General features: G+C 40.8%; 1 protein-coding gene across 1 annotated transcript; it reads right to left on the bottom strand.

Annotated features, from left to right (window-relative positions):
* Positions 1–971: 971 nt before the first annotated feature.
* Positions 972–15,871, bottom strand: LOC102728452 (alcohol dehydrogenase class-3). The gene is made up of 9 exons (XM_006742062.3): positions 15,750–15,871; positions 12,421–12,522; positions 10,524–10,665; positions 9,913–10,000; positions 5,922–6,141; positions 5,510–5,770; positions 4,292–4,427; positions 1,439–1,577; positions 972–1,302 (listed from the first exon to the last, which is right to left on the bottom strand). The coding sequence occupies exons 1-9, from the start codon at positions 15,759–15,761 to the stop codon at positions 1,278–1,280; spliced, it is 1,125 nt and encodes a 374-aa protein (XP_006742125.1). The 5' UTR covers positions 15,762–15,871; the 3' UTR covers positions 972–1,277.
* Positions 15,872–15,902: the final 31 nt, after the last annotated feature.

The raw sequence follows: 15,902 nt of genomic DNA, 5'->3' as shown, positions 1-15,902 counted from the left end.
AAAATGTGAAGAGAAAATACATTTACAATACCATAATGTAAAAAATCCATGTGTAAGTGGATCTGTGCAGTTCAAACCCATGTTGTTCAAGGATCAGCTATATATCCTAAGTAACTAACACAATGAACAAGATGTACAATGTTTCACCAGTGTTAGCAAGACAGAAACAGTTCTGGAAGCTGCTTTATGCCATCATTTGGACAGCAGATATTATGTTATTTCATATAACTGAATACTGTTGCACAGTATTAAAATTAGTGTATGAGAGCATCACATGGATTCATCACACCATAATGAGTAAAAAATGAAAGCTGCAGAATGAGACAGTATCAGGTTTTCAATACCAAAGACTAGAGGGTTAAGGGATATGTATAGTAAAAGTGTAACAATATGCATGAGAGTGAAAAACACCAAATTCTGGGTGGTGAGGAAAAGGATGTGGACAGATAATTCATAAAAAACCTCTGGAGAGCAAAGGCAATGTGTCCAGACGTGGTAAATGTTAAGATTTGAAAAGTGCCTGGGAACTCTGAAATTCAGTATATATTTTTTTACATACTTGAAAAAGTTCATAGAAGCTGCCACCAACACACATACACCTTTTTATGCCCAGAAGTAGTTTTGTCAATGACGTTTAGTGCCCAGTGTGGGCCAGATGCCGTACTGGGAATTGGGAGTGTGAGTCTAAACACGGCATGGTATCTGTTCTCAAGAATGTAATCTCACAGGGGCTGAGACTTGGGTTCTGATTAACTTTGCCCCTGACAGTGAGGATATCGGTGTTTAGTAAATGGGCCAGCAACTCCTAAAAGTTAAAAGTTAAGCAAAAATTACTGAGAATGGAAGAAGGCAAGGTTCAGATACTCACCACTGCCCCGTTTTCTCTAGCTTTCCCATAAAGAATGAAAATTATGGGGACAGGAACCATGAGAATGAAGTCAGCATAAAACAGAGATGACAATGTCTACATATACACAGAAATTACTTTTATTATGTTAGGATATTCCTTAATGAGTTGGCAATTATACATGTGAAGGAGAGTTCAGAAAACAGATTTAGGACTGTATTAGCCTTGTCCTTGATTAGAGATTTATGAATTATACAAAAAATATTATTGCCTAGAGTAGGTTACTCTAGAAGTAGTAGTAGAGAAGGTCTAGAAGGTCTAGAATGTCTAAGAGGCTGTGAACTTGGAAGATCTTCTCCCTGCTTGTCTGGCTGTTCCAGCTGGACCACAAGACTTCGGTACAAGGATGAACAGGTTTTCTCTGCTGAATTTAAAGCTTTACAACAGTTCGAATGCTGTAAGAGAAGGAAGCAATAAACAGGTTTTAATGGATATCTTTTAAGACCACTAAAACTATCTTTTTTTACCCTTCCTATATAAACCCTAAATCATTACTACATTTTATAATATATAGCCAAAGAGGAAGCTTACCTCTTGCCTGAATGCATCAGTTCAAAGGCTTTGTTAATTTGGTCAAAAGACAGATTATGAGTCACAAATTCATCAACCTTTATCTTTTTGGCCATATATTCAGACACCAACTTCGGGACACTTTCCACACTCTTCCATCCTAAAAGAAATCATACATCTATTAATTCTCCCAAAAATCTTTACAGTATGCTTATTACTTAGTGGGTGACAGACATTTAAGAGAATTTTATCATGAATTAAAAAGGAATGAAGAACTTCAAAATCAGCAGAGAGGAGGAAGAATTTAATGTATGTCTTTAGCTAAGAAAACAGGAAATGCCTTCTGAGTGTTTTCCTTTTTCTGTATTAAGATTTACTAAAATCTCATTAAGTTTTTAGCAAATTGAGACAAAATTTTAAACTACCTAGCACAGAACTCTGGAAGTCTTACACCAAACTTATTTAGGTCTGTAACAGATTTCTGTAATCATGAAATTCAAGGAAGAATAAAACTGATGTGATACATGACTTTATTCCTTTGGTTTTAAATTTAACAATGAAATTAGGGATAGCATCTCACCCTAGAAAACTGTGAAACTGAAAACAACAGTGGGAAATTTTTAGCTACTTAAGATTTTATTTTATTTTTAACGATTTTATTTATTTACTTGACAGAGAGAGACAAAGTGAGAGCAGGAACACAAGCAGGGGGAGTGGGAGAAGGAGAAGCAGGCTTCCTGCTGAGCAGGGAGCCCGACGTGGGACTCGATTCCAAGACCCTGGGACCATGATCTGAACTGAAGGCAGACACTTAACAACTGAGCCACCCAGGTGCCCTAGCTACTTAAGATTTTAAACAAAATCAGGTCCTTCAGTCTTTCACTTATATTGAAGGACATAATAAATCGACAAAGAAGCCTTTCCACCTTTTAAACTAGGGACACTTTGTAGCTCATTTCAAACCTCTTTTGAGCCTTTTCCAAACCTCCCTCCTTATATCTTCTACCAATTATTCTTCCCCTAAAAACTGTGGGGCTTTTTCTTTTTTTTTTAAGATTTTATTTATTTATTTGACAGAGGCAGTGAGAGAGGGAACACAAGCGGGGGAGTGGGAGAGGGAGAAGCAGGCTTCCCGCTGAGCAGGGAGCCCGATATGGGGCTCGATCCCCAGGACCCTGGGATCATGATGTGAGCCGAAGGCAGACGCTTAACGGATGAGCCACCCAGGCGTCCCTTTTCCTTTTTTTAAAAAAAATTATATTTATATAATATTGATTGATTGTAGGCTCCATGCCCAACATGGGGCTTGAACACACGACCCCAAGATCAAGTCACATGCTCTACCCACTGAGCCAGCCAGGCACCCCTTCTTTCTCCTTTAAATCTCCTGGTAACTGAGACAAGTACAGCCACCACTATTCTCTAGACCCAAACTTCTATTTCCATCTGTGGGTCATATTTTAACAACACCCATTGGGCCCTAATGCTCCAGCTTATTTCCCAACCAGCATGAGCTGGGAGGATGAGGCTCCAGTGAGAGGTTAGGATCAAACCCCCTGGCTCAGTCTCCCAGGCTTAGAATGCCCTTTCCAATATGGTTAAGGACCTGGGAGGATGTGTGGCCTTAAAAGTCTATTCTAAGATACTCAAGTGAAGCATACATCTAGTTGGAAAGGCAAGTTTAGTCAGCTTTACATTTCTTTTTTAATAGAAATTCTTTTTTTTTTTAAGATTTTATTATTTATTTGAGGGAGAGCGAGCTTGCCTGAGTCAGGAGAGGGGCAGAGGGAGAGAGAAAGAGAATCTGCAAGCTGACTGAGCTGAGCCCGATGCAGGGCTTTATCTCACAACCCTGAGATCATGACCTGACCCGACACCAAGAGTCAGACACTTAACAGACTGCACCACCACGGCGCCCCTTGACATTTTCTTATGGTGAATTCTATAGTACAAAGACAGAAAACTTGGGCTAAACCCCTCATACTTTCCTGATCTTTTCCTCTGGCCTTCAAAAAAGTGGACATAATATGAGGATGGGGATCTTAAGAGACACTTTGTTAAATACAGATTAAAAACTCATGCAATGTGATTTTTTCCCCCCTAAAAGGATAGCGAGAATATAAATATATATATATATATACACATATAGGAGTGTGTGTGTGTATGTATATATATCTATAGATATATATATTTAAAAACCTATGAAACCACGAGATTTCATTCATTCATAATTGTTGGGATATAAAAGCATGATTTGTGCTTCCCAGCTGAGCAAGCACGGAAAAGATGGAAATGCTTTTTCAGCATTCTACCAGTAGTTAGGCAACCCCAGCCGACCGTGTACTTTTTAGGATCACAAAAGGGAAAAATGATCAGTCTGGCAGCTTTTCAATTCTGTTACCAGGTTTGGTCTAATACGGTATTTTCAGTTTAAAGACTTTGTACTGGTTACCGCTGAGGTCAGTAGTATGTAGACAGAGCTACAATCACATGCAGCGATAACCACGCTCGGGAACATTGAGGAGAAATGCCGATAATCTCAGTCCACAACATAGCAGTGGGGCTGACACCGTTGTTTGCGTATCCTCGAGCCAACTTCTCACTCCTGCCCTACCCCCAACTATTTCCTCATCAACAGGATACTGATTTTTGTGTGTGCAAAAAGGGATCTTGTGCTTCAGAGGAAGCTGAGCATCTCCCCAGCCCCAGGGGTGAATACTGATTGAATAGGAAACCTTCTTATTAAAATAACTATGCAACAACTTATGATGAGAAGGTAGTCCATGAAAATTCTCGTTAAAACAAATCAGTCTGGGATGAAAATTCTGCCAATGGAAATAACAAAAGAGAAAATGTGCTCACGCACTGAATTACCTCCAAAGGCAGTGCCTTTCCACGTGCGGCCTGTTACCAGCTGAAATGGGCGAGTGGCGATTTCTTCACCCGAGGCAGCGACCCCGACTACGACGCTGACGCCCCAGCCTTTGTGGCAGGCCTCCAGCGCGGCTCTCTGCAGACAGGGGCAGGACCGAATCACATCAGTCAGTGCATTCTGCTGAGAATATCAGCAAAGTAGCTTTGGGAGGAAAGAGTGGCGGTACAGAGCTTCTAAAAAAATCACACAAAGTGATCACACTATTTGGTAAATGTAATTTCATTCAACAGTTTTTTCAAAAAAAATTATTATTTTTATTTATTTATTTATTTTTATTAAAGATTTTTATTTATTTATTCATGAAAGACAGAGAGAGAGAGAGGCAGAGGGAGAAGCAGGCTCCCAAGGAGCAGAGAGCCCAATGCGGGACTCGATCCCAGGATCCTGGGATCATGACCTGAGCCGAAGGCAGACGCTCAACCATCTGAGCTACCCAGGCGCCCTCAAAAAAAAAATTATTAACCTGGCTAAATATTAACACAAAATGAAAGAATTTAAAAGCTTTTATTTGCTCTCTAGCTTTTTTTTTTTTAAGATTTTATTTATTTATTTGACATAGAGACAGAGCACAAACGGGGGCGGGGGGGAGCAGCAGGCAGAGGGAGAGGGAGAAGCAGGCTCCCCGTGGAGCATGGAGCCCGACATTGGGGCTTGATCCCAGGACCCCGGGATCATGACCTGAGCCGACGGCAGATGCTTAACCGACTGAGCCACCCAGGCACCTCTTGCTGTCTAGTTTTTAAAATAAATCCTAGTTCAAAATTCTGAAGACTTTAATAAAGGAAGCAGGTGGAGAACAGTAACACTCCTGCTGAACATCTACTCTGTGTCAAGGTGGTGTCATTACTGTGTCTGCATTTTACAGAAGAGGAAACTGAGCTTTAGAGAAGTTGTTGCTTGAGGTTAGTAAAGTGGATGTACAGCTAACCCCTGAACAACACACAGGGGTTGGGACGCCCACCCCCCGCGCAGTCGAAAATTCACATATAACTGTTGATTCCCCCAAAATTTAACCAACAGCCTACTGTTGACTGGGAGCCTTACCAATAATATAAACAGTCAATTAATACATATTTTGCATATGTATTACATGCTCTATTCTTACAATAAAGCTAGAGGAAAAAAAAAAAAAAAGGAATGAAGCAAAACATACTTACCATGACTTTCACGTTACCAGTACACTCGAAGGAATAGTCCACTCCCCCGTCAGTCATTTCAATGAGCACTTCCTGGATGGGTTTACTGAAGTCCTGGGGGTTAATACATTCAGAGGCTCCAAACTCCTTGGCCCTTGCAAATTTATCTTTATTGATGTCCACACCAATGATCCGGGATGCACCAGCCACCTTACAGCCCATGACAGCCGCCAGGCCAACCCCTCCTAGGCCAAAGATGGCACAAATAGAGCCAGGCTCCACCTAACAGGAAAGACAGTCTATTAGGTACTCATTGCCCAAGTGTCAAGGAAATCACTAGGTTTCTTACACACCGGGCCAAGTTCACTATTCTAGCAAAGCTCTGTTGTATCAAATCAGAAGGCAGAAGCTAAAATCCAGGCCAATCTCTTACCTTGGCAGTGTTCACAGCAGCACCATAACCAGTTGAAATGCCACAACCCAGAAGGCAGACTTTATCCAAAGGTGCTAAAGGATCAATTTTAGCAACAGAGATATCAGCCACAACTGTGTATTCAGAAAATGTGCTGGTTCCCATGTAATGTAAAATTGTCTTCCCTTTGCAAGTAAATCTGCTAGTACCATCTGGCATTAATCCTTTTCCCTGAGTAACTCTAAAGAAAATAAAAACGGAAAAAGGCAGGGTAAAATCAGGTTTCCCAAAATGCACAGGAAAAAGAAATCAATTTTAAATATGACAGACAGAAAAGTGTACTAAGACCCAAAGTCTCATTTCTTTTTTTTTTTTTTTTAAAGATTTATTTTAGGGGGTGCCTGGGTGGCTCAATTGGTTAACGACTGCCTTCGGCTCAGGTCATGATCCCAGAGTCCCAGATCGTGTCCCACACTGGGCTCCCTGCTCACTGGAGAGTCTACTTCTCCCTCTCACCCCCTCCACTCTCATGCTCTCTCTCTCTCAAATAAAATCTTAAAAAAAAAAAAAGATTTATTTTAGAGAGAGAGACAGCACGCGCACGTGCCAGAGAGACCATGTGCACACATGAGCAGGAGGGGCAGAGGGAGAGGGAGAACTCAAGCAGACTCCGTGCTTAGCACAGAGCCCAATGTGAGGCTCATCTGACGACCCTGAGATCATGACCTGAGCTGAAAACAAGAGCTGGACACTTTACCAACTGCGTCACCCCAGGCGACCCCCAAAGTCTAATTTCTAATGTATTTATTAATAATTTAGCACCTTTCGGCAATGCCTTATTAGGGAAACTTAAGAAAGACTTATATTCTTATATATCTTTTCCAACATTCAATATCCTCCTGGATCTTACTGTTGGGTATTGAAATAAATTTAACAGACACAACTTATGGATCAGATGAAATAATTTTAAAAATCCGTCATAAAACTGTGAGCAAATATAACTTCTGAAAGCACAGAGCCAAAACCAGAATCTACACAAGCAGAGATTATGAGCAATTATGCAGATCAGGTGATGAAAATAGATAGCCACACTGGCTAATTTAGATCTTTCTGGAGGCTTTTTTCAAAATAGTCCTCAAGTATTCAAGTTTTCTTTCTCTTTGTTTTTTGCCTGTGTAGTTGGTAACACTAATGAAGGATGAAGAAAAAAAACCTCACAAAGGCAACCAGTATGATAAATGGTATCAAAACTTATTTTTGACATTCTAAATAGATAGGTAACGTAATGTCCTGCTTAGGAGTACAGGCCCTAAAGTCAAACACAGTTGGGTTCAAATCCAGTGTGATCTTGGGCCAGTAAATTAACCTTTGTGCCTTAGTTTCCTCACTATAAAATGGAAAGACACAATAATATCTTCCTTATAGACTACTATAAAAATCAAATGTTATATAAGGCATTAACATTGTGCCTGGCACAGGGTGCTTAATATTTGTTATTTTTAGCAAAAACAACGCACTATAATTTGATGTACATTCTTAGGCTAATATTTTGGAATACACAGAATAAACAAATACACAGATGAAAAGAAAATGGATTGCCTCTAGACTCAAGAGTAAATACATTTCCTTTGAGAGAAAAACATGACCAGAAACAAAAAACTATGTGACAAAGCTCTACCACAAATAACTTAAATCTTTAAGAGAGCAACTTAAATTTGTTTAGCCTTCCTTGATGTACGAAATCACTTCTGTCCCAGAGGACTTTCTTGAACAAAAGGTGACATGGGATACATTTTATGCTTTGAAAGGACTTGTCCCTCTAAAACGCTACAGACAGCCACAAAAAGCCCATTACCATTATTATACTTGATAGGTCCCAAGCTTTTAAACAGTGTTTGAAATTACCTTTCAAAACAAAATTTATTTTGGTTCTAGCTTTGCCAAAACTAACTGGACTTATGTTATAAAGTAAATGGAATCTTGTTTCCCAAAAATATAAACTAATTTTGTCAATGGCACTAGAAAACAAATATAAGAACACATGGATTTTCCATATGTGACTCAATCTTCTAGGTCATGGACCCAATTCCAATGTGGGTGTGGGGGTGTGTTTCCTCACACACAACACTGAACAATTCTTGGACACCAGCAGGGTGTCTGAGAATTCAACTCAATTCTAACACCAGCTATGTGGAGATAGCCATCAGGTTCCACAGGTTAAGGGCTCAGTCCTACAAGACTGTCTCGTACCCTCCACTTCAGAAACCAGCTGCAAGCTCCAGGCTGTTAATCAGTGCCTTTTTTTTTTTTTTTAAGATTTTATTTGACAGAGAAAGAGAGTGCGTGCATGTGCGCATACAACTTGGGGGAGGGGCGGAGGGCGAGGTAGAGAATCTCAAGCAGACTCGGCGCTGAGTGCAGATCCTGCCACAGGGCTCGACCTGAGATGAAACCAAGGGTAGGAAGCTCAACTGACTGAGCCACCCAGGTGCCCCATGTTACCTATGCTTCTGACCCAGAGGCTACAGATCGGAGGTTCCAAAGACTTCCTCCTTAGGTTCTTCTAATTCCCCAAAGCAGCTCATAGAACTCATGGAAACACTTACGTTATTAAAGGATATGATAAAGAATATGAATCAACAGCCAGATGAAGAGAAGCATAGGAGGTATGGGGAAAGGCTGAGGAGCTTCCACATGCTCTACAGGTATGTCATTCTCCCCAATCTCCATGTGTTCAATAGCCCCAAAGCTCTCTGAACTCAGTCCTTTTGGGGTTTTACGGAAGCTTAATTATAGTTATGACGGACTGTCATTGGCCATTGGCTGATTCAACCTCAACAGCCCCTTTTCCCTTACCAAAAGCCAGGCCATCCACAGGTTTCCTAACGGTTTTCCAAAAGTCACCTTCACTAATATAACAGACACCTTTATAGCCCACATAAAGGAAATTCCAAGGGTTTTAGTAGCTATGAGCCAGAAACCATGGCAGAACACCAAATACATATGAGAAATATAAAATTGGTCATCTAAATGAAATCACAATTACACTCAGCAATTCCAACCCTAGGAAAATACCCAAGAAAAAGTAGTGCATATATTCACTAAAAGATATGCACAAGAATGTTCACGGCGGAATGAATCACAACAGCCCCAAACATTTAAGGAGCAACTTAAATGTCCATCAACAGGGAATGGATAAATAGAGATAAAGGAATGAAAGGTGGCAGAGCAACAAAAAGAACTGATGCACAGAGCAACTTGGATACATCTCATAGACATTATGAATGAAAGAAACCAGACAAAAAAGCACACAGTATGTGATTCTATTTATATGAAGTCCTGTAGCAAAAGAAATCAGAACAGTGGTTCCCTTTGAGGGAGGCAGGTACTGACGTGGAAGGGATACGAATGACTCTGTAGGGTGCTGGAAAGGTTCTCTATCTAACCATTAGGTGAGTATATACATAACAATTCATGGAGCATACACTTAAGATTTCTAGACTAAGTACTTTATTACATATGTTCTACCTCAATAAGAAGAGTAAAAAAAGGGGAATACAAGGAGATCTTAAATTGCCTGTAGTAAGGTAAGTGCTGCTACCTTACTACAATAAAATAACCACCTTTTCTGTGTCAAGGGGTTATGTTATCTCTTGTTATCTTCCTAGAAACCTTATGAGTTTTATTACTTGGATTTCATAGACAATAAAATGGCTCATAAAAATGATTTCATTTGATTTCATAAGCATGTCCCTCCTTAATTTCTATTTTGGCAAATTTAGCCCAGTGTTATGTAAGGAGAATGGGTTCAGAAAATTCTGTTTTATCTGATAGTTATGATATTGGGTAAATCACTTAATTTGAGTCTTAATTTTCTCATGTATGAAAATGGGGATACCAGTGATAATGAGGCTGCCATAAAGCTGAAATGAAATAATTCATGTAGAATATTCTGGATAGACTGCCCCATAATTACTTACTATTTTAAGAATAAAATAACAAAGATACTAACCTTATCTTCTGGCAAAGGTTTGTTTTAGGGTTTAGACAAAATTTGCATTCTCCACACTGTGGGATGTAAAGTGGGACGACAGTATCACCTGGGAGACAAATGCAAAGACATTATCCTGAATACGGAGCATCTGTTTCTAAATGGATACATCAGCCCCTGCAAACTTCCACTCCTGTCAACTCATGTGGCTTTGCAAAGTTAACAACTTCAACTTAGAACTTTACCTACATAACATCATTCAGACACTGACTATACAAGAAATACGTTTTCAAAATTTTGATTGAAATGAATCTCTTAAAATTATAACTGGAAAACAAGGTCATGGGCTTCAAAATACTGACTCACTGATGAATCTTTAAAAATTCTTGTTTAATTGGTCAAAACTGGCTTTGGAAATAAATACTTTCAGATGAACAGTAGTCTGCAAAATCCAAAAGGAAAAAACCTCTCCAATATTTGTGCTTCCCAGATAAGGAATAAAATTGTTCTTGACAAATGACTCAGCTGATAACTTGTTCACGAAGAAACAATGTATCACTTAATGGAAATGTAATTTCCTTGCAGAAATAAGTTGAAATTATGAAATTCAGTGGTTCAAATATCCTCCTCACCTGCCTTCAGCTTAGTAACTCCTTCGCCAACACTTTCCACAATTCCAGCACCTTCATGTCCCAGGATCACTGGAAAACTCCCTTCAGGATCAGCCCCACTCAGGGTATAGGCATCGGTGTGGCAAACTGCGGTAGCAATAATCTAGCAGGATATTAAAGGGCGTGTGTGTTTGCACGCAATTCAGAGTGAGATACAGGTCAAAGGCAAGGCATTTTTAATACCCTATTTCACTGATTCTAAGATACGTTTCTTTGATATTTTAACCTCTTTACCATCAACACGTGCTTACAATCTGTGGCATCTTAATGATTAGAATTGACAGCATTTTTTAGTGATCCATAAAAGTAATGGCGTGTTTATATGCAAAGGAAATGGTACATCTATCTCCTTTCCAGTGCAGGCTAGCAAGAGCAAGTAAACGCGGTGATTTTATGGGCACTGTGCCTCCAGGTGTGGAGAGGAACCACTAAAAGCACAGAAAAGAAATCCTGGAGGGGTGCCTGGGTGGCTCAGTTGGTTAAGTGTCTGCCTTTGGCTCAGGTCATGATCCCAGGGTCTTGGGATCGAGCCCTGCATTGGGCTCCAGCCCTGCACTGGGCTCCCTGCTCAGCGGGGAGTCTGCTTCTCTCTCCCTCTGCCACTCCTTCTGCTTGTGCGCTCTCTCAAATAAATAAAATCTTAAAAAAAAAAAAAATGAAATCGCGGAGTGTTTCTATTTATGCTTCTTTGTTTCTCACCTATATACCTGCTATTTGTTAGTAGTTTCCCATACAGCTCATCTTAGTACATCCCAGGACACGTTTTCTTTTTCAGTGGCAAAGTCACAATCAGGTTAATGTCTGAACTTAGAGAAAAATGTATTAACTGTGTAAGATTTCAGATTCCTGGGTCCAGGTTGAAAAGGATTTTGAAAAGTTATTTGGCTGTGGGCTCCTCCACTTGTTATTTGATTGCTGGGAGCATGAGTGTTTGGAGGTGGGATGGGGAAAGTATACTCTAATTCACAGCAAAAAAAGCTTACCTTTTCTGGAATGTTAGTTTTATTCAATGGTCACTACTTTAAAGTATTACTTTTACATCAAAACAAGAGAGAATGCTAAAAATACCCAGGAGGCTGCCTTGTGCAATATCCCTCTCTCCATGGGTAACTTCCTTTCTCTGCCACAGCGAGGCTGAGCAGGACTAGACTGATGGCTCCCCTGAATCAAGGCCTTGCCTGCAAGTTTCAGTACATTTTAAAGCTCTCTAAGCAAGTGGACTTCACTTGCTTGTTGCTCCAGTCAAATCAGGAGCCTCTTCCCAAATCTTATTTGAAACTGCCTCTAATGAGTCTGAAGACCAATTCTACTTTTGTTTCTAATGTGTCATCATTCGTTTTAAGTCATGCGATCAGGAGAAAAGAGAGCATCTTACAAATTCATCTTAAACACAGGCTATGGAAGATAAATTGCAATAATCCAGTGATCCGTGGGGAAGGCTGCTGAGCTCAACATCAAAGCTAAAAAGACGGAGAGAAGAGCTGCAAAAGTGAAGGGGGTAAAATAAGAGAAGGATGGGGGCGCCTGGGTGGCTCAGTCATTAAGCATCTGCCATCGGCTCAGGTCATGATCCCAGGGTCCTGGGATCGAGCCCCACATCGGGCTCCCTGCTCCGCGGGAAGCCTGCTTCTCCCTCTCCCCCTGCTTGTGTTCCTGCTCTCGCTGTGTCTCTGTCAAATAAATAAATAAAATCTTAAAAAAAAAAAAAAAATAAGAGAAGGATGTTGTGATTCTAAGGTTGGATGACTTTCAATACCTTCTCCTTGACACTGGCCTTTGGGATTTATCCTCAGAGGATTCATCTACCCAGAGACCTAATTGTAAGTCTTCTCTTCCAGTGCCTTAGATGTGTCATTACCTTAATTCGAACTTCATGAGCCTTTGGGGGTGCCACCTCCACCTCCTCTATAGAGAGAGGCTTTCCTGCCTCCCAGGCAACTGCAGCCTTGCACTTGATAACCTGAAATGGGGACAAAAGAGAGCAAGTTGTTTATCCTCCTGCACTAATAATGAATTCCTTATTAATTTAGATCCTGACGAATGCTAATCTTAGAAAGTAGATCACACAATCACAAAAAACTCTACACCCCGAAGTGATATGGAGAACTGTTTTGCATGTTCTTAGATTTCATATACATAATGTTCACTAAAAAAATTTAATTGAGATGACCATATGGTCAGATATAAAAGCCTCTTTTGGTTAAGAAGTCTTATTAAGCAAGTATTTAATGGCCTTCTACAATGCATAAGCAGGAGCATATCAAGAATACAGATTCCAGGGACGTCTGGGTGGCTCGGTCGTTAAGCGTCTGCCTTCGGCTCAGGTCACGATCCCAGGGACCTGGGATCGAGCCCCGCATCGGGCTCCCTGCTCGGCAGGGAGCCTGCTTGTCCCTCTCCCACTCCCCCTGCTTGTATTCCCTCTCTTGCTCTCTCTCTCTGTCAAATAAATAAATAAAATCTTAAAAAAAAAAAAAAAAGAATTCAGATTCCAGGGGCACCTGGGTGGTTCAGTGGATTAAGTGTCTGCCTTCGGCATGGGTCATCATCTCAGGGTCCTGGGATTGAGCCCCACGTTGGGCTCCCTGCTCAGCAGGGAGTCTGCTTGTCCCTCTCCCTTTGCCCCTCATCCCCGCTCATGCTCTCTCTCCCTCGCTCTGCTAATAAATAAAATCTTAAAAAAAAAAAAAAAAATACAGGTTCCAAGACAATCGGATTCAGTAAGGTCTGGCACAGGATCCAAGGAATCTGAATGCTTAACATATACCCTAGAGTATTTCTAAATTAGGCACAGTAAGAGATTAACAATAATAAAATAGAAAAATTATATTATAATAAGTTATGTGAATATGGTCTCTCTCTCAAAATATCTTATTGTACTGCATGCAGTCATCCTTCTTGTGATGATGTGAGATGATGACATGGAGTGACATAGGCACTGTGATGTAGCGTTAGGCTACTACTGACTTTCTGATAATGGGTAGAAGGAAGATCACCTGCTTCCGGACTGTAGTTGACCTTGGGTAACTGAAACAGCAGATCAGGTGGGGGGGGGGAGGGGAGGGGATTACTGTATAATGAATGAAATTTTTATCCAATTTCAATGTGGCAACTTGAAAAAAAATTACATATGGGACTTGTATTATATTTCTATAGCATAGCATTGCCTTAGAAATTCTAGTTAGTACACTCCTCCTTTACCAGAGAATCAGGTGTAATGAGGAGAGTTAAAAATTTTTTTTTAATTGAAGCATAGTTAACACTGAATATTATATTAGCTTCAGGGGTACAACATGGTGATTTGACGTTTATATACATAAGGAAATGATCACCATGGGTAGGTCTAGTTATCATCTGTCACCATACAAAGTTATTACAATATTTTATTGACTTTATTCCCAATGCTGTACATTTCCATGACTTCTTTATTTTATAAGTGGAAGTTTGAACTTCTTAATCTCCTTCACCTATTTTGCCACACCCTCCCCCCCCGCCCCCACAGGGAAGTTTTGATTAGTTCACATAATGCTTATAAAATGTGTTGACAGAATAAAGGTTGCAAATTGCTGGGTTTATAGGAGACAAACTTGAAAGTCAACAATTTTGGACCAATAACTGTAAGTCAAAGGGAGAGGCATAAAGTGCTCCTGCACTAAGTGGAGAAAATGCACAAAATGGAGAAAGAGAGTTAACTTTGGTTGGTGGGTTTGAAAAAACTTCACTTTTAACTAGGATAACAAAGGATGAGAAAGAGTTACAAATAGTGATAAAACACCTACAATTACAAAAAGCTATTGTGAGAAGTAAATGAAAATGAACAAAGTCCCTAATACAGTCCTCGGCATTGTGTAGCTTTGCAAAAACAAATCAATATTAGCAGAACAGAGTGGAGGAAAAGGAGAGTTGAACTATATACAGAGATGAGTGGCTTGTGTAAACTGGTGAGGCTGGAAATTATTGCTTTTAAAATTAAAGTGTAGATATTAAATCTGATGGTGAAAAAATTCAGACATTGCATTACAATCTGTTTTCAATGGAATGTACCATAAATCTCAAAACAAAGTCCCAAAGGTCAAATTCAGAATAGCCATGGATCCTAGAGAACTTAAGCAACATGAATAAATAATTCATCTATAATCTAAGCTTTTATGCCCCGTCCCCTCATTTCAGGAATGTTTGAAAGATTAACCTTTTCTTTCAGTGACAATTCTAAGCAAAACAAAGCTCTGCCCTAGATCCACAGGCAATGGTCCTACTTCAACATTTGAACTATCACAGGATTAAAATTTTTCACCTTCTCTGAATAAAGGCACTTGGTAATAAGGAAAACTTGCCAATTTGTTAAGTCTAAAAGATCGTCTAGAGTTCACCATTTCTTCTCAACCTCAACATTTAAGGTCCTAAATCTTTCTAGAAAATTTCTAAAGTTTGCAAAACATTAAAACACCAAATAACTTTAAACTGATTATTCATATATTTCTGCCTTTCTTTCTTGTCTAATGTGTATTTCAGGAACCTGAGTAGTTCCTCGCACTGGGACAGACCTGGACAGGACTCCTGGCTATCGTAAAGTGACCACTAAGCACGCCAAACCTCTAAGCCTCAATTTTGGGTCTGAAAAATGGAGACAATACCTCATAGAAGTGTCACGGGAGGATTAAAAGGATATAAACTTCTGGTGCCTTAAATGCTCAAAAATGTTACTACTGAAAGGGACCCACGGGTCTTCCCAAATACATTCTTTGGTGTCCCCATAATTGTTCAATTATGAATTACAATCATGAAACACAGCAATCTTAAGGGTTAGGAGCGCGGGTTCTGCTACCCGGCAAGTATGACCCCAGGCAAGTTAGTTATTTTAACAAGCGCAAAGCACTAGCGCTCCTAAACCACTTCTAGCAGGAAACCGACCCCCCCGCCCCCCACTCTCCGGTTCTCCCCACCCCCACCTCGCTCCGCTGCCCCAGAAGCAGCAAAACCTTTTCAAGTAAAGAGCCGAAACAAAGATTCTTTCCCTTCCTTCCCGCAGAGCAGCTCGCCCAAGGCACCGTTTCAAATCCGGCAGCTCATGCCTGTCTACAGGCCGAGCCCCGCGTGCCCCGCGCAGTTAGCGGCCCAGTTCCATCCTACGCTTTCCCTCTGTTCCCTCCCTCTTTGGAGTAGGTCGCGCAGCACGGCCAGGCCTACCTGCGCCGCCATGGTCTCGGACTCGGTCAGCGAATGCGAACATCCGGGGTGGGACCCACCGTACTGGGCACGGGGGCGGGGAGTGCGCCTGGCGCAAGGGGCGTGGCATGGGCGGGGAGTGCTGCTGGCGTGGTCCCGCCTCCGCCTGCACCG

The sequence above is a fragment of the Leptonychotes weddellii genome, chromosome 2 (genome assembly GCF_054177405.1).
Source record: "Leptonychotes weddellii isolate Sample4059 chromosome 2, ASM5417740v2, whole genome shotgun sequence".
NCBI lineage: Eukaryota > Metazoa > Chordata > Mammalia > Carnivora > Phocidae > Leptonychotes > Leptonychotes weddellii.
Note: the sequence above shows the minus strand (reverse complement) of the source record. Positions and strands in the feature narration are given on the sequence as shown.